We start from the raw sequence: 18723 nt of genomic DNA on the forward strand, positions 1-18723 counted from the left end.
AATAATGGTGACATCATGATCTACTGTATCATATCTAATTTGGAAATATATGCTCTTACGCAGATGGGGAATTTAAACATATTCTTTTAATAGTATTTCTTTTATTATTTCGTTGTAGAAAAAAAATCAAAACGAGACATACCCAAGTTATAGTCTTTAAAAATAATGCAAACATGTTAAATTACATGTGTTGTGCCAACACCCATATTACCACCCCAATTACAACCTAGAGATAAAACCCATGCTTTATTTAATACACAAACATCTCTGGAATGAAAACAACTGTACAAATATCAACCACAAACCAAAACATTACATGTGCTCATTTGGCGTTGTAAAAGTGTAAGTTGTGTACCAATACTTTTTTTGTACAGCATTACTGGAACCGTCCACCTCCAAAGTCAAAATAATGCCACCCGGCTGTGTGAGCATCATCCTCCATGAACCAGGAAGTAGCCTTCTAACTAACAAAAGCAAAGCTGTCTGACTGTACTGAGTTAGTTGTGGGCATTGCTAAATGAAATAATGAATGCATACACCGTACTGTACAACATAGGGATGTCCTTGAGTCTTGTGCAAAGCCATGCAAAACTTATGTAAGTTGGGATGTTAAACAAGTTGTCAGTGATATGAATGATAAACTTTTCCCAAACCATTTCAAATTGGCTTAAGATGCGTAAATGAGGCCCTCTTTGGGTCATGGTAGCTGGCTACACATGGATGACCTTTGCCTTCTCACTAAAGTTCACAATGTGCTGAACTCCTGCTAGTTGCAGGAGCCAGTTTATGGGCATGTGGTCCAGACGGTTCATGTTGAAATGGCAGAAATGCACTTGAGAACCTGCAAAGAGTCAGCATGAATGGTGGATTCATCTGCAGAGATAGGGGTTGACGAAATAGTACCTGGCCCTGCAATGATGGCTCCACCTTGCTGATGAAGATCACCCTGGAAGTCGAACACAGGACTAGTCATAGCTCTCCATATGCTCTTCATTTGACCCATGAAGACACCAGACTTCACATGAGGACTTGGTTGAGCTGCACGTGCGAACAAAATGTTCATTATTCACTGCCTCATTAATACGGTGGAATTTACACTCGCAGCTGCTTGTTGCATTGACCTGATACTGTAAATTTCTCTTCTCTTTTCATCCCCAGCTTCTGGTAGATTATCCTTTCAGGGTCCACATAGATGTCATGAGGATAGTCTGTCTGCGAGCAGAAAGGCTAAAGCAGACATTATAATGTGATCGGATGTTACATGAACACGGTAGTTTTGGTATAATATAGCACAGTGGATCCCTGATATGCACAACGGAGTAGTAGGGCCACATTGGGGAAAAAAATTTGCAATTTTCAGAATAAAGTCATAAATTTATGTTTAAATAAATTTTGGAGGAAAAAAAATTGATTACCGGTAATTCCAGTTTTTTAATTGAAGCTAACAAGCTAGAGTGCATAATCCAGATTTAAGACCTGTATTATACTTTACACATTTACTAAATGCATTTTACATTATAAAATATATATGTAATCACGGCTAATGAATCATAATGAATGATGATTGATTGAACACATGAAATCTAGCCTTTAGCCTGGTCATCAGAATAGGGCTATAACGGTCTCCTGTATGGCTAGCAGTCTGAGATCATCTCTAATTTATACATTCTTGCAAATTTAAGGTGCGTGAGATGTGTTTTTTGTGAAAAAACAGTATTTCCTGAGAGAAAATGCATTACTGCAAATTACTGGGTTTGTTTAAAAAAAACTGTTTTGGACCAAAAATCAGCCAAATTGCAGGTATGTGAATGGTGAATTGCAAATATGTGGGGATCCACTGTATATAAAAATGGGCAAGTACCTACAACTATGTGATAATGAGCAGACTGGCCGATGACAACAAGACCAACCTCAGCATCCTGCGGTAAGAAAACAACCAACATTAAGTTTTACATAAATCTCACACTAGGTAGCTTGGAAATATACAAAGATGTACCATGAAAAGTTCAAAACTATTTCAAAGTTTTCCTGTAATGTATTTCATCTGAGCAAAGCATTTCATTGGAGTACAAGGATGGATGGATGGATGGATGCCGGGGCGCTGCAATGCTGCCTCTGTCCACCAGAGGAGCCCAGAGCAGAGGGGAGGCTGATATCATTGCAGTGCCTCGGCAGGCACCAATGAAATGCCTTGCTTAAACAAATGCATTAAAGGAAAACATATTTTTTAAAAATCTTTTATCTTAGCAAACCCGTAATGACTGCACTGATAGCTCGGGATTGGCTCCTACCAAAGAAACAGCTATCGTTTCCTTGCCGACGCAGGAACGGCACAGTATTTATACCATTAGTAGTTCTGGAGTACTGTATAGGACATGTCACAAGATTATAATGTAGCCATTAATTTGCCACACACCTTACTCATCCGCCATTTATCCACTTCCTTGGCATATTCCCCAAAGCTGGGACCAGGGTTCAAAGTTGTGTCAATTGTCGCTTCTGACAAGTATGTAATACGTCACACCAGATGTTGGCATGCATATAAGGATCTGATCGCAGCAGGTGAAGCTGCTGTGTGAACACGCACTGTTACAGCAATGTCCCATGTTTCTGTGTGAAATGTACTGGGGATAGTCGCGACTATAATCCATGTTTTGCAAGTCCAAAAAGTTTCTCGCTCAGGACTCACCTCTAGCACCTTTTTGGGTATTTTGCTCAAATCATCCACATATTCTTTACAGCTGTAGCACAAGAAATTCTGCAGGAACATTTGAAGACTGTTAAAAACATGTATTTACAAATTCCTGCACATGTAACAATGGTCAGCCCTCGTTTTCTTTTCACCTTTATGGTTATGATCTCTCCCATCTTCCATGACAAGCTGTATATTACATTTCAAAATGCAAAATCATTACCTACCCGCACAAATATTATGATGGACTTCCTGTTTTGATATAAACTCTTGAACGGGATCGACATTCCGTGCCGGTCATAAATACAACAATCTTCTACAGCTTGGAGGTGCACGTCGGCTGGAGGAACTCCACTTTCACGGCTTTCTTTCTGGATTTGTCGAGTTATTGGCAACTTTACGTCGTCTGCCATTTTCTTCCTGGTATTTTTAGTGCTGTAAAGCCACGCCCAACTGCTCCAACACGTCACAACTACACTTTAAACTCTAAAAATGGATCATGCAATTATTTATTTATGCCTTGTGTTTACATTGTATATAAGTTAATATTTTGTTTATTATATTATGTTTGTTGAATAAAAAGGTGATTACACTTTTATACTTTGTTGAGTGAATTTGCATTAAAACACAAGTAAATTCACACAAAAGGATGACGAGAAACGTTATGAAGAGATTATATACCAAGTGATATTTACTTCGTTGACGAATCGCACCTCGTCGGCTTCCGTCGCTATGTCCTCTTAATGCGGAAGTATTTTCAAGAGCAGCAACAGCCGCACAGCCGCAGCTGCCACTGTTGGGTAAACGCGTTGCTGCTACCCCAGCGGGCTTCCTTGCCTTCTCTTCTCTACTCTGCGTGGATTGTCAGCGTTCATCCGGGTCAGGCAGAAGAGGACTATTATGTGAGCTCAGCGCCAAGTTGTGGGAGCGCCGTGCACACTGGTGAGAGAGCGCTACAGCTAGTTTAGCATCCGAAGATGGAGCAAAGCTAGCCTGTCAATGCAGATCTAATAGCCCCCTTTTTCATCATGCACTGAAGCTTGCAATGATGCTGTAGGGATTTTAAAGCGACATCACAATGGTAGATCGTCACTATAGTATTGCTTTGTTGGTGGATGTGCATCAACTGACCACCTGTTCTCTGTTTACATCTTTTTGTTGTCATTCGGTAGCAGCCATGCCACTGTTTCTGTGCCAAACTGGTATTACAGGTACACATGACCAGTCGAATAAGGCTATGAAATGCAAGAAATTGACAGACACTGCCAGAGAGTTGCAGAATTAAAAAAAAGGTAGTTGTGGTAGTGTTTCATACTGTGATGATTCTAGTCTCTAGATTGGTATCATTCTCTAATTGTGCAGTTAAAGATGTTTAACCTTTTCCCATGATAACACATGTTGTTTGATCTCCATCCATTTTAGAGTTTTCCTGAGTCATCTATATGGGCCATATTCTTTCGAAAAATGGTTACCGCCTGAAGAAGAGGTCTCGCAAGCAGCATCACAAGAAGAAGAAGAAGAGGAACTGTTTCCTGCAGGGGCCTTGCATGCTCTGCTTCATTGTGCACAGTAGTAGCAGCAGCAGCAGCAACAGCAGCGGTGGCGGCGGTGTCGTCGGTAGCCTCAACGACGACAACGATTCATTGGAGACCACCGGGATCAACGGCAATAACAGCGGCATCAACAGTATCGGCCCAGCGATAGCCGCCTCCAAGCTCGCAGAGCGGTACGCGACGCTCGCCTCTCCCGAGGACTGCTCCAAGTTCCTGCTCACTTCGCCAGAGTTAGCTATTTGGGAAGGCCAGGGGAGGAGCTTGTTATCAACTGTTCCGGCTAAGCTGATTCCACCGCCTGCTCTTTTTCGGACTGCTGGCGTGTCTGTGACTGTACCCATTCCTGTGCCTGTACCTGACTACGCTGAGATGGTAATCTAATCTTTATTCTAAAAAAAATGGAACTAAGCATGTCACATCTGTTTAAAAGGAGTGTGGACCAACCATACAACCAGATCTCTATGTTAGTGGTCTACATTGTGGTCATCTTAGCATACATCTTGTGTCTCCTTGTGTACAGGTGTGTAAGAGGAAGTGTTCAGAGGTCCAGAGGTGCACCCCTTGCAACAAGCAGCCACGCTGTGCCTTTGCTGCCCCCGATGGGGGCTTGGAAAACGGTGGAGTGGGAGGAAGTGCTGGAGAGGCTTCTACGAACTCTGAAACTGGTCACTGCCACCTTCCACTCCGCTCACTTCCCTCTTGCTCCTCCTCTTCTCCATCCTCCTCTTCGACACCGGCCGATGGTCAGGTTGGTCCACCCCATAGCTTGGACATGTCCCCCTCCAGCCTGCAGAACTGCGACGACTGCCAGGTCAAAGGTTGTGATGCTGCTGACCCTTTAAGTATCAACCACCTGCCTTCCTCTATTCTTCTTAAGGTCAGACATCATCCAACGCTCCCCGAAGTTGGCTGTTTGTATTAAAAGATGTAATTCTGTGGGTTTGGTGACAAGCTACTTTCTCTCTGATCACAGGTTCTCTCAAACTTGACGGTGAAGGAGCGCTGCCTGTGTGCTTCTTTAGTCTGCAAGTACTGGAGGGACCTCTGCTTGGACTTCCAGTTCTGGAAGCAAATCGACCTCAGTGGCCTACAACAAGTAAGTCAACACACAGGGAAATATGAATAATGGGAGTTCATTTAGCTAAACCATAAAGACGATGGGTAGTTAATTAGAAGCAAAAATAACATTTAACTTTGTGGAAAGTGGAGAGAAGAATATAGCATTTATATACAAGTATATTGCACAACACCACAGCAACAGAACCAATTTTGTAATAGCGGTAAGGAGGAAACTGCTCAACCAGCATAATTACAGAGTTAATTATTTACAGAGTTTCACATCAACACAAAACCTTTTAAAATGCATGCAGAGTTAGATAAACCTGCTTAATGCTGACCACTCATCATGCATCGCATACTGCCATGTTATGGAATCAATACAAAACAACACTTTGTTGCCTTTGTAGCGCACACACCCCCTGACTCAGACTTTTCCTTTCTTTCCAGGTAAACGATGATCTCCTGGTGCAAATAGCCTCTCGACGGCAGAATGTGACGGAGATAAACATCTCCGACTGCAGGGGGGTCCACGACCACGGCGTCTCAGCTTTGGCTTCTCACTGTCCAGGTCTGCAGAAGTACACAGCGTACAGGTGCAAGCAGCTGGGAGACTCATCCTTGGCTGCCTTGGCTACACACTGCCCTCAGCTGGTGAAGGTGCATGTAGGCAACCAGGACAAACTGACGGACAGAGCGCTAATAAAGGTATCTATTTGGAGTTATATGTAGTCTTCTGACAAACAAGACAACCGCATGACCCTTTTCCATGCTCCATCAGATAGGAGAGCGCTGCAGTGAGCTGAAGGACATTCACCTGGGTCAATGCTACGGCGTCAGTGATGACGGCATGGTGGCTTTGGCCAAAGGATGCCCCAAACTGCAGAAACTGTACTTGCAGGAGAACAAACTGGTGAGTCCTTTTACTTTGTGTGCATCCTCATTGTCGCTACTGTTCCCAAAATAACTGTGGGGAGCAGTGTGATTGGTTTTGGATTGTTTTCTTCATGTTGTTATGGTTCCCCGCCCTAAAGGATGTCCTTAGACACCATAGCAATGTTATTTAAAGTTTGCTGGGACAGATTATCTTTGAATCCTGCAGCTTACCACAGTGATATTGGGGTTAACGCAAAACTGACTTGAAATTGTGGAAAATAACTTCAAAATCCACCCATCCAGCCAGCCAGCCTTTTTCTATACCGCTTATCCTCACTAAGGCTGCAGGTATGCTGGAGTAATCTGTGTATTATGGTATTTTCCAATTGTAAAATAAGTGTTTTCTGTAGAAACAGAAGTCAGATATAAAGTCAAAGCACAAAGAACAAAAGAATATCACTAATGTGAGTATGCCAAAAATGTAGCAATATAAAGAGAATCGGATTTAAACTAAATAATTACTAATGCAATAAAAATGGAGACAAATGATAATAAAAAAACAATACAGCAAAATACACCACTTGCAATGAATGTGAGAAACACAATATTGATAAATAAATGACAATAATGGCAATAATAATTATATTGACTCAGTAATAAATAATGATTAGTTTTCCTCCCATTCAATGTGGAAGTGCTACATTTTTGGCTTTTTACTTTGTCCTTCCCCACTCCCTTTCTTAAACACATCAAATAAATTGGAGACTAACTCTTATATGACCCCAAAGGGATCTCGGAGCTTGTGCATTAGTGTTGTGGCATAAATAAAGACCAATAGGAGTGTAAAGTAGACTATAGGGGCATTATTTCATGTATGCAGGGGTCTAATGTTTTATTTGTTTCTTTTGGCTTTTTCCTGATTACGGAGTCGCCACAGCGGATCCTTTTGTCCGCATACTGATTTTTGGCCCTTTTATATTCCGGATGCCCTTCCTGACGAATACCTATGGAGATTCATACAGGGCTTTAATAATGGTTTAAAAATGTATTAAGTAAATCATAAACAGGTTTCTATGCTCTAATGTCAAAAACAATGAGAAACTCACCTAGCGGAAATTCACTGACCACCAAAAAGGTGCTTTCAACCCAATACTAACAACGACAATAAAGAGGCATGTTGTAATAAAATAATAATACATAATACTAATAAAATACACATATCTTGGATAAAATAATACAGAAAATGTTTAGATGAAAACAAAAATAGCATTCTAATAATCTTATAATATAAAACAACTTTGTCTAGTACAGTCAGACATGATTTAGCAACAGTAACTGATGTGGTAGCGTGTTATTAAATTGACCACTAGAGTGTGCCATTTCGCCCTCCGAGAAAATGTCTGTTGCATTCGCTGACAGATTTTATTCAAAGCACTGCAGTTTGCCAAATGGCTATCACGAAACCTCTTTTAACGGCCATTTGGCTTTGTATCTGGACTTTTGTACAGAAATAAAATATAACTGGTCATTTGTCATGTCAGCCTCTAATCCCTTTCATTTGTCTTTTTTTCCCTCTTCTTCCGTCCCTTCATTCCAAAGTAACCATGAAGATCTTGATGAATTAGCCCACTCACTATTGTTAACAATAGCTCAGTTTGTTAAAAGCCCATTCATCAACTTAATTGTACACCATATTAGGCAGAGCCTCTTGCTGAGAGATGAATATTGTTTCTATTAACATTTCAGCACAGCGGTTTGCATTGCAGACATTTCTAAAAATGTGAGTCATTCTTTTGGAGTTTAGATAAGTCTGAGGAGGGGATTATTATGTCTAGGCTGGGGTTATACTTTACCAATTAAAAAAAACTCAAAAGGACCGAAGGAACTTTAATGAGGTCATCTTCTGTACATGATCTGCTTCTAATATGGAGCCTTTAGAAAACTCTTTCCTCCAAACTTGATTAAGCAAAGCGCCACAGGATGTTACAGTGTGGTCTCTGCTTTTTTCTTTGCCGTTCTTTTCTTGCTTCATGTCATCGTTGTGGGTTTTGGTTCCGTACCGGAGGGTCTTCTCTCTGTTTGCAGTGCCATGTCCAGCTCCATGCTTTGCTCATGTGTCCTTGAAGCACCCAGCTGGCTGTTTTACAGGGGTGGACATAACAATGGATGATTAATAATTCTGGAAATTGTGTGGAATTTTTTTTGTTTATGAATTATGTTGAAATGGATTGCACTACTTTGTTGCCTAAGAGATATGGTGAGGGGCATGCCCAGCCGGGAGAAGGCCCAGGGACAGACCTCGGATAGACCTGGAGGGATGTCTCACAGCTGGCCTGGGGATGCCTTGGTGTCCTCCTGGTGGAGCTGGAGGAGGTGGCCGGGGGCCGGGAAGGTTGGCTTCCCTACTGAAACTGCTGCCCCGGCGACCCGGGCCCGAATAAGTGGAGGAAGATGGATGGATGGATTTGTGGGTGTCTGCAACACATTATTTCCTACATGGGGGAAAATTGCCTCGGTTTTTGTTGGAGCTTTTGGAACAAATTCATGAGGAAAACATGTTCCACTGATATTTCTTGAAAATAGGATATCACTTTGTCGGAGTAACATTCAGGATGTGTCCATGTGTATTTGTTGCTGGACAGAGTGGCACTCTGAGATGATCCGAGGCGAGGAGAGTCTTTTCAGGGAAGCAGGTGGCTTTAAACGTCTCTTTGCACTGCGACCCATGCATTCCTTAGTGCTGCTCATCCACTATTTATGTCACACTTGGTTTATGGCAGCAGTTGCCTTTCAAAGCTTGTTTTCATCCTCTGAAGTGTTTGCTTTCCTCTTGCCCATTCTTATTCCGTTGTCTCCCATCACCTGGAAGGGCAAAGGCTCTGAGAAAAACACATTTTCTTCAGGGAGGAGAAGACAACTGTGAAAGTTTTGAGTTGTAAAAAAAAAAAAAAACTGCAGCACTGATTCTTCTTTGCTGTAATTGTTTCTTCCTTTCAATTAAACTCACCCTGCAAACGGTGAACATTTTTGCCCAGGAAGCACTTTTCCTTTTTTTTTTTTTTTACGCTCTCCTAAATGTGCTTTATCTGCCCTCCTGTCTTGTTAAAATCACAGAGCGTGCGCTTCATTTTACCGCAATAGGATTGAAAGATTTTCACACACACATGCACTGATTATTTACAATTTTAATCAGTCCAGGACGTGGAATTGCAGATGCCCTAACATAGATTAGCATGTGCCCTCAATTAAGGGCTAATTACTACTTTGCATTTTCAATCAGCCTACGCAGATTTTTGCTACGTTTTTCCCCGTCATTCTCCGGCACTTCATGGGAGGGAATTTATTTCTCTTAGCATCAACATGAAAAGGCGGTCCGTCGGAGGGAACTGTTTCTCTGTGGCCTGATGGGCTGTCATTGTTAGGCTTCCTACGGCCATCGGAATGACAGCGAACCCCTCCTTAACCGACGGGCCAATCAGGCAGATTAAATTGTATATTGACATTTTCAGATTTAATTAGCTAGATTATAGGGCCCTCTGAGACAAAGGAAGTGCTAATGATAGCTGTCGCTGATTATGGGATCACCCTTTTGACATGTATCAATACACACAAGGCCTTGTTAAAGAAAAAAGACTGGGACAAACACACACACACACAGGCGCTGATGGACTGAACAGTTGCCAGCTGTACTGGAATGTCCTGTGGAAACTTTATTCACATATTTGACTTCAATCACACAGAAATAGATCCACCACACACACACACTCACACACACACACACACACAAATAGTGCATTGTGTCGCAACATAAAGTCTTCAAAAGCGGAGGAATTTTTGGGTTTGTCACATGATTTCACTTTAACGCCGCAAGGGTTCTGTTTTACAAACACCCATAGATTGCTAGATAGACAGAAGCTGGTGTGTATTACTCTGGTTTTCATTTTTATTTACTGATCAAGCTGCCGGTCTAAGCTTTGGGGAAATTTCCTGGGTTATATAAAATCCTTTCCCACACAGGAACATTCATTCACTCCTTTATTTTCTACCGCTTATCCTCACGAGGGTCGTGGGTATGCTGGAGCCTATTCCAGTTGTCTTCGGGTGAGAGGCCAGCCAATCACAGGGCACATATAGACAAACAACCGTTCACACTCACATTCATACCTATGGACAATTTGGAGTCGCCAATTAACCTAGCATGTTTTTGGAATGTGGGAGGAGTTGAAATTAGAAATTGAATGAATCTGTTACAGTCGCCATCATTAAACCTTTTTGTGTTTTGTGTCACGTTTTAACATTCCTGTCATACATGTGTAAAAAGAAAAACAAAACACTAAAACTAGATAAAACTAAAATAAAGTGCCTCAGCGAAAGGAAACTAAGTTTTAACATTATTTTGTGGACTTTGTTTAATTGCAAAATTGCTCATATTGACGCTTTCTTATTAGCATTAAAGTTTGACTGCTCTCATCACACCTTTTCGTTCATTCTGGGGGCATCACAAAAACACGTGCTGAACTGGCGTCTAAGGAGATTTGCTGGGGTCTTGCTGTGACATCACATAAATTTTGTCATTTTTTTTCCACCGAAAATTTAGTTTGTGGTGTGTTTGACTGTTGTACAATTGTGTTTTTGTACAGTGGGTTGAGCACAAGTATAAATTTTCTACATTACATCTCAGGATGTTGCAGATTTATTTACCAAATTTGTATGAATTACATTTTTATTTTATAATATTTAATTTTAATGAAATTCAACAGTTTTAAGGCCCAAAATATTTTTTTTATATATTTTTATTTTATAAAAAAATATTTCCATCTCATATTTTGCATATTTATGGACCAAGTGTTGTTGAATTACATTTTTTTAAAGTGTTATTTCTTTGGTACATATTTAAAATTTTGCATGTATGTACTGTATGTAGTTTTTTCTTTTAAATACATGTATTTAATTTCTATTTATTAGAATTAAATTCTGCACATTTTTCAACCAAATTAATAGTATTTTTATTGAAATAATTTGTAAAGTTGTGTTTTTTTTTTTGCATATTTAATGCAATTCCACTTGTTTATAGACTGAATGTTGGTGGTGCCATGGTGATGCGTATTCTCATATAGAAAAGTTGTACTTGGACCATTGCGCCTATTTAGATTCTGGGTGTGTATTGGGACGTAACGGCACTTTCCTCTCTTCAATATCCTCCTTCAAGTGCTTCTCCATTGATCTGTTTCACCCCCCAAAATGCTGGTGTGTGTTTGTGTGCATGTGTTTGTGGCTGTTGCTACTCTGACGTCTTTGCCCGAAGAGTAATAAGATGCATTAATGAGCTCAGACTTAAACTTGGACAGGCGGCTGCACTCAGACACCATCAATAAGTTCCCTCCGCCGATGTGCCCACACAACAAAACACACTTTAAAGCTGGTAGAGAGAAAAACAAATAGCAGAACTGGAAAAACTTTTTTTTTTTTGGGGGGGGGGTTACAAGTCTGTGAAGCGATATTTCACCTTAGTGATTTTGTTTCGACATTCATTACTCAGGGAAGGGATTCCTGAGCAACATGTCCTTAAGAAAGAGTAGTGGAATGATTACTTTTGATGTAACAGACACATGAACTCCACCTAGGCTTGTCACTGTAATCAATACATCAATTAACCGCACGCCATATAAAAACAAACCCGATAATTATGACAGCCTCTGTAAATTGACATGTGCATGCGTGTTTGAGTGTACACACACACACACAGCGCTGCAAGGAAGGAATAACAAGCAAGCAAATGCAAATGGGTGATTTTCCGGACACGGTACCTGGGAATGATAGGGGTACCGTACAGGGGTACCACTAGCAGTTTCTTTCAGTGTCATGACACACAGTGATTTGAAGCCATAGACATGTGAAAATAAACTGCAAACAGTGTTTTCTTCACGCCTGTTGTGCATAAAACACAATCTGATGTCAATTTCAGCCCGTTTGCGCATCGTCATGTTCTGTAGTTTGTGACCGGCTATGAAATCAATAATACAAAACAGTGGAAGTTATGTTTCAGTTGCTGTGATTCTTCAAGTATAACACCTCACTGTGCACCAAACGCATTTTGCTGCATCCAAAACATATGCTTTGAACAAGCTTTGACAAAACGTTCCATCTCATCAAATGTAAACAGCGTATTTCATACACAGTACTATTGAGCAATTAAAGTTTATTTCTTTTGATACGATCTGCACACCTTATTATGCTGTATAATCTTTACATTCATGAAAAAAATGGTCTCAAAATAATGTTGACTTTTTTTATGGCAATATTTCCATTCTTAATTTATTGAAGTTTTTCCCTATCCTCTCCAGCGTGATTCACAGGTTGGTAGTTGCAGTTTTACTGTGTTCCTACAGAGGGCGTAGTAAGGCAGGATATAAGCAGGATATATTTTTTGTGAGTGTGTGTGTGTGCGTGTGCAAGAATTGAGATTTTACATTATTTTGTGAAACTGTATCTCTTATTAGCATGGAGAATAATAACTATATAGAAGTTTGTATGTGCACTCCGCGAATACAATGGAAATTCTGCCCATGCAAAGATAATGGTGCCCCTTTTGATAGCTGCTATCAAGGCTTTGTGTATGTCATTAGTAGGATATAGGAATAAAACATTAGAAACCTTGAGTATGATACATATTAACTACAGCCATGGTAATAATTGTCATTGTGGATACAGTTTTTGTATTGGAACTCATTAGATTGTGCAAATGTATCTAAATAAGTCCTATGGGCGTATATGCAGTATAAGAATCGGAAGGCTTTATTTGTCCCTAAGGCATGTGGTGCAAGAATTAAAAACACAATTCCAATAGGTCATCTAAATGAAGCTGGGACCGTATTGTGGAGAGTAAATTTGCCAAAACATTCACCCCTATTGTGTTGCCTGTGGTATTATTTTTCTGACTAATGCATCACATGTTGGTGCTGTTATTAGGCACCCAATGGTTGAACCCTCATTCACTGGATTGACAGCTCAGTGATCTGTACAAAACAACACAATGTGTGTTGCCAAATCACCATGAAATTTGGTATACACCTTTTAGAGGACTTGCAAGCACAAAGCCTGTGTGCAAAGCCTGAGCAAGATTGGTTGGGGAAAAACATGGCTGCCACGCAGAGGCATGGGCACGTCATGGGAGACTAGGGGTGTCATAAGAAGCTGGGTTCATGAGACAAGATGATACACGAGATTGGGTCTGTGAGAATGAGATGAGATGAGATTTTAATTTTACTTTTAAGAACGTGCAATGGAAAAAAACATGACAATATACACACTGTGTGTATGCTCGCGGGCCCGTCTCCCCCCGCCGGACTGAGAGATTGCATGACTGACAAAAGGGTTCACTCCGTTCGTGCCATTGTTGTATAGAAACAAACCAATGCACAGAGTGAACTCTCTTCCTGCTGATTCAGAGGCAAGAGACGAGGTATGAGCATGGCGGTATACCGAAGCTGACAAAATGAGTTCATTTTCATTTATTGTGTGATTGATTCATTAATTTATTAATATCCCAGGCCTAGTCTCCATGAGACAGTTTTTTTTTGTCTGAATAAGAGCTCTTGTAACGTTTTAATCTTTGCTGTTTTGCCATCGCAACACTTGGCATGTGATTTCTTACAGAAAAGCACTGACAAAACACCTTGACCACACGCATACAACTCTTCCTTTTCCTAAGTGATTTGCTATCGCTTTAAAAGCACACACATATTTTCTCCATTTTTTTAACCCCAGCCGCCCTCGACCGCAACCTTTATGACCTTGTGTCCGTACTTTGCTCCGAGGTGTATTTAAAGAGCATGCCGTTGTGTTTATCGAGCTCCAGATGGCGAAAGCTCCTCCTGACACCCGGCCAAGGGATGTCAGCGTGATTCATGGCCCTTTGTGACACCTTGCTGTGGGACGCCTTTTTACTCGTCTTAATCCCTGTCCCGCTTTCTTCAGACGCGCTATCTGGCTCTCATCCTCTGTGATGATGAACTTTTTTGTTTTGTTTGACAAGGGCTGCAATGATGCCATGGTTGTGGAGTGGATTAGCGTCCTTGAAATAATCTCACTATTCATTCATTCATTTTCTACCCTCTATCCTCACAAGGGTCGCGTGGGGTGCTGGAACCTATCCCAGCTGTCTTCGGGCGACAGGCAGGGTACACCCTGGACTGGTGGCCAGCCAATCACAGGGCACATATAGACAAACAACCATTCACACTCACATTCATACCTATGGACAATTTGGAGTCGCCAATTAACCTAGCATGTTTTTGGAATGTGGGAGGAAACCGGAGTACCCGGAAAAAACCCACACATGCACAGGGAGAACATGCAAACTCCACACAGAGATGCCTGAGGGTGGAATTGAACTCGGGTCTAGCTGTGATGCCTGCGTGTTAACCACTTGTTCCGCCGTGCAGCCGTTCTCTCACTATATGCGGGATAATAATAACTTGACATAATCGTAATATTAACATGGGCTCAACTCAACTCTGAACCTCTGACATCACTTCCCTCTACACATCTGTCCGCCCGCTGTTAAGATTCGCTAGGGAACACATTGTCTGTGACACACACCAACATGAGTTCTATTTACACCTTAAGTGGCTTATTTGCTCTCATTATGTACACATGTTTTTGTGTTGTACTAGTACTGGTCATGCATTATCATGTACTGCCTTCTTATTGTCAGAGCACACGCTACCAGTTGCAGAAACTGATGCGACACACTGAATGAACATACAAATAAGCGCTCCGTGGTTTTCAACCTTGGCGCAGATCCGCGCTCTACTTTTTTTTTTTTGGTTTATTATCCTGCTCGTGTCCGACACCCCACTCGTTCAATCACCCCCTCCTTCACCTGCCTTCTCCGTGTCTGTGTGATTGAGAGGCCAAAGCCGCTCTAATCACTGACTTCATTAGCGATGATTAATACGAGGCAGGAAGGCGTGTGTTTGCATTAATTTATTTACATACCTGTCGTGTGTTTTTCTTTGTTTTTCTTCGTCTTCAGCGTTTCCCGACCACCCCACTCCAATGTGATGCATTCAGGGTCCGGCCATAGCAGCAGTAACAGCAGCGGTTCAATACTCGGGGTAATGAATGTGTTTAATAAACGCTGTGGGTCGATGGGCTTAATGAAGGTGTGACATAAGATGGGGTCCGCAGAAGGCTGCTGTAACGAGACTTTAACGAGCCGACGGGGTTAACGAGGTCAGAAACTGTATTGGTGAGGGGATCCCAATTATGGTCTGTCTGTCTCTGTTTTTATCCTTTCCTTCGGCTCTCAAGGCCGGCCCGGCCAGGCTTCCATTCTTGATTGCTACACTACCACTGTCCATCTCTTAATTAATACAATGTTTTCATTTATGTTCAGTTTTTGCTTCCTCTTTTGTCATAATTTGTGTTTTCATTTCTGTGCACCTCTCACTTGCCCTTTTGCCTTCTTTGTACCACCTGTCATAGGCTGCTGGCAGAAATCTAACCAAGATGTGAGACCTTTTTACTGAGAATTTAGTTGGATTTCATTAATGTTGTAATTAGTGGAAAAATACACATTTCTAGGGAATTTTATTTTTATTTCATAAAAATATATGCTGAAATGGCCGCATGGTGATTACTTGAGTTTCATACAAATAACGCACTATAATGGTTTTCCTGAAATATATAAAGTGTCCTAACAGTCTACCACTAACAAAAATGCTTTGTAATGCGTATGAAATAGATAAAATATTTTTTTTGCACAAATACTTAATAGACATAACCTGTTTCTGGATCAAATTTTTTAATATTTTTTTTTAAACTAATTTTTAAATTATCAACTTTTATTAATTGTGCTGGACTTTGATTTTTTTTTTAATGTACGAAAAGTTAACTGCTGTGAAAAAAAAGTTCATTCATTCATTTTCTACCGCTTATCCTCACAAGGGTCACGGGTATGCTGGAGCCAATCCCAGCTGTCTTCGGGCGAGAGGCGGGGTACTGGACTGGTCGCCAGCCAATCACAGGGCACATATAGACAAACAACCATTCACACTCACATTCATACCTATGGACAATTTGGAGTCGCCAATTAAGCTAGCATGTTTTTGGAATGTGGGAGGAAACCGGAGTACCCGGCGAAAACCCACGTATGCACGGGGAGAACATGCAAACTCCACACAGAGATGGCCGAGGTTCGAATCGAACTGAGGTTTCCTAGCTGTCAGGCCTGCAGGCTAACCACATGTGCAGCCATGAAAAAATGTATTCGATAAAATACAATAAATATATTAAAATAAAATACAATACATTATTAATAAGCACATTATAAAATAATAATATTCAAATGTAAGCAAATACACTACAGTAACTTAAACACTGTCAATTCAACTCATTGCATCATCATACCAGAGTTTCCTCCACTGGCCTTGTTGATTTTCTGCTGGCTCGAGTTGTCGTCTTTGTTTTTTTTGTTGTAAACTTAAAAGTTGCGCCTGAACAGAAAAAGCAGGAAAAGCACGGCTTGTTTTAGGAACTCGGAGACCCCTGAGTTGTTTACCACATGTTTTACAGGCATTGTAGGTGGGCTATGCTGAATAGTTTATATTTGATATGCTGCATTCAAGTAGGCATAGAGGGAAGAAAAACACAACTTCTCAAACGTTCAATGCTTCACAATGTCTTGATTGTATTTGGGCTTTTTATTGTTGACATGGTTTGTATTAATGTCGAGAATTGCTGCATAGTATCTCTTGCTTCGTGAATGTTTATATAATTCATTTGTTGGGTCTTCCAGTTCATATCCGCCGGAGATTTTGGGAAAAGGATCTGAAACACACAAGCTTTTAAAATGTTGATGCTTCTGTGTGCTGTGGTTGGAAATTATTGATTAAATAAAACCATCAAGTATTGTGAAGTTACATTGAAATATAATATTTCAGAGGAGAGTTGAAATTCCTTTTTTATATACTTACTGTTCTTTATGAAGCCAATCTGCAAGCAGTTCTTTGCAACCACAAAATAATAAATAAATATGTGGTATCTGGTAGAATTGACGTTTATATGATTTAGAGATTTTATTTTGCATGTCTTGTGGTTGTAGCGAGTACATTTTTATTTTTTGGTGTAGCGGACAGCCTGGTTAGAATTTGAATAAAATAGACTTTATTTAGCATCTTTGTGATGCCTGATGTGGTCACAGACAGATGTTTTTAATATTATTATTGCGCAAAAAAAAAAAACAAGACAGTGTAAATGACCTGACTGAGGTTCTCACAGAACTCATAAGGGAGCTTTTTTTTGTATTTATTCGTGCTTTTTTTCCCCCACTTGTCTGCCTGGAGCAATTCTACTCACTCGCTTATGTACATGAACACACTGAAAATTGCATATTTGGGTTTGCTCTTCTTATTTCTTCAAATGTAACTTTACTGAAGCTTTGTGTTACTTGTTAATGAGGTGGCTTTGCCCGCTTGCTCAGCTGATGGACTTTTTGAAAAGTTGGACTTCTTTGTATTCTTTCCCTCTGAATCCGCACTGCTTGATCCCAATGTTAGTACTTCTAAGGGATAAAAGTAGTATTTTGTTCTCTCTTGTTAACGGGATGTAGTTAATTGGCTGCACATTAAAATCTTTAGTATCCAAATACTTAATCATGATGAGCAGGGAATTATACTTTCATTGTCATACACTGCGTTATAAAGAGGGAATATTAATAAAAACAAATGCAGTGGAACCTCTGTGGCACTGGTTGACTTCCAAGTCCTTCTCATTTGGAAGCGATTGCTCTCATAAGGAAAGAATGGACTGTGATTTTCGCACTATGGAGCTGAAGCCATTACATTTAAAGACACATTAAGATTTCTACATATGGAGGACCCTGCATGTTTGATGGCGAAATATGTCAACTGTTCAATTCAGATACAGAAGATGAGGACTTTGATGGATTTGTGGGAGACGATTAATAAAAACATGGTGTTTTGTTAAATATAAAGAAGTCCAACTAAAGTCACTGTTTTGCTTCCATAGTAGGCCACATGTTTTAGCATGTGGTTATAATATGGTGTGCCTTTATGTATGGGTTAAGTACAGAAATAAAGCCCAGAATTGAGGCTGCGCCTTGTAATCCGGTGCGCCTTATGGTGCGGAACATACGATAATTTATAATGAACATGAACCAAAGAGTGAACATTACTGTTGACACACTTGAGAGGCCACTCTAAGCTTAAGTGATGTGGGTTGAGATTGGGAGTTCGGTGAACTCGCTTTCTTGATAACTGGCATGTTGGACCCACTCACTTGTTCTGTTTTATTGCCACCTTCAGGAACAATTCCAATTTAACAATGTTGTGAAATAAATTTCTAAATAAATGTTTTTTTTGCACACAGTTTTTTTGTACCCCATTCCATGACGCATCGTAAAATAGAAACTTATAGACTGACTTACGAAAACTTACTGAAAATACAGTAAATACAATTAAATTAAAGGAGCCTTTTTTGTGTTGCCGTTTTCCATTTCTGGTTCTATGCTTAACACAGTTT

General features: G+C 40.5%; 2 protein-coding genes across 7 annotated transcripts in view; one reads left to right on the forward strand and one right to left on the reverse strand.

Moving 5' to 3' along the window:
- Positions 1-79: 79 nt before the first annotated feature.
- On the reverse strand, positions 80-3124 carry prxl2c (peroxiredoxin like 2C). Of its 2 annotated transcripts, XM_058070869.1 has the most exons (6): positions 2920-3124; positions 2690-2758; positions 1866-1919; positions 1122-1227; positions 904-1038; positions 81-841 (listed from the first exon to the last, which is right to left on the reverse strand). In XM_058070869.1, the coding sequence occupies exons 1-6, from the start codon at positions 3103-3105 to the stop codon at positions 711-713; spliced, it is 681 nt and encodes a 226-aa protein (XP_057926852.1). In that variant the 5' UTR covers positions 3106-3124; the 3' UTR covers positions 81-710. The 2 variants fall into 2 exon arrangements, with proteins under 2 accessions (XP_057926853.1, XP_057926852.1); XM_058070870.1 differs by lacking the exon at positions 2690-2758 and having other exon boundaries at positions 80-841.
- Positions 3125-3424: 300 nt separating this feature from the next.
- The window catches only part of fbxl17 (F-box and leucine-rich repeat protein 17), a 229279-nt gene continuing 213980 nt past the window's right edge, over positions 3425-18723 (forward strand). For 3 of the 5 annotated variants that reach the window (XM_058071437.1, XM_058071440.1, XM_058071441.1), the window contains exons 1-6: positions 3425-3634; positions 4115-4617; positions 4766-5122; positions 5219-5341; positions 5752-6009; positions 6083-6214. In XM_058071437.1, the coding sequence (XP_057927420.1) occupies positions 4135-4617; positions 4766-5122; positions 5219-5341; positions 5752-6009; positions 6083-6214 (1353 nt within the window). In that variant the 5' untranslated portion in view covers positions 3425-3634; positions 4115-4134. Of the gene's footprint in view, positions 3635-3677; positions 3774-3864; positions 3985-4114; positions 4618-4765; positions 5123-5218; positions 5342-5751; positions 6010-6082; positions 6215-18723 lie in introns of those variants that run through there. The other 2 variants (XM_058071438.1, XM_058071439.1) reach the window with 2 other exon arrangements.

The sequence above is a fragment of the Doryrhamphus excisus genome, chromosome 4 (assembly GCF_030265055.1).
Source record: "Doryrhamphus excisus isolate RoL2022-K1 chromosome 4, RoL_Dexc_1.0, whole genome shotgun sequence".
In the NCBI taxonomy this organism is placed as follows: Eukaryota; Metazoa; Chordata; class Actinopteri; order Syngnathiformes; family Syngnathidae; genus Doryrhamphus; species Doryrhamphus excisus.

Coding starts and splice junctions, on each gene's coding strand:
- prxl2c (XM_058070869.1), bottom strand. CDS start 3,105: ATGGCAGACGACGTAAAGTTGCCAATAACTCGACAAATCCAGAAAGAA. Junction 2,759..2,919: donor CCATCATAATATTTGTGCGG/GTAGGTAATGAT, acceptor ATGTTCCTGCAG/AATTTCTTGTGCTACAGCTG. Junction 842..903: donor AGCCATCATTGCAGGGCCAG/GTACTATTTCGT, acceptor GACTCTTTGCAG/GTTCTCAAGTGCATTTCTGC.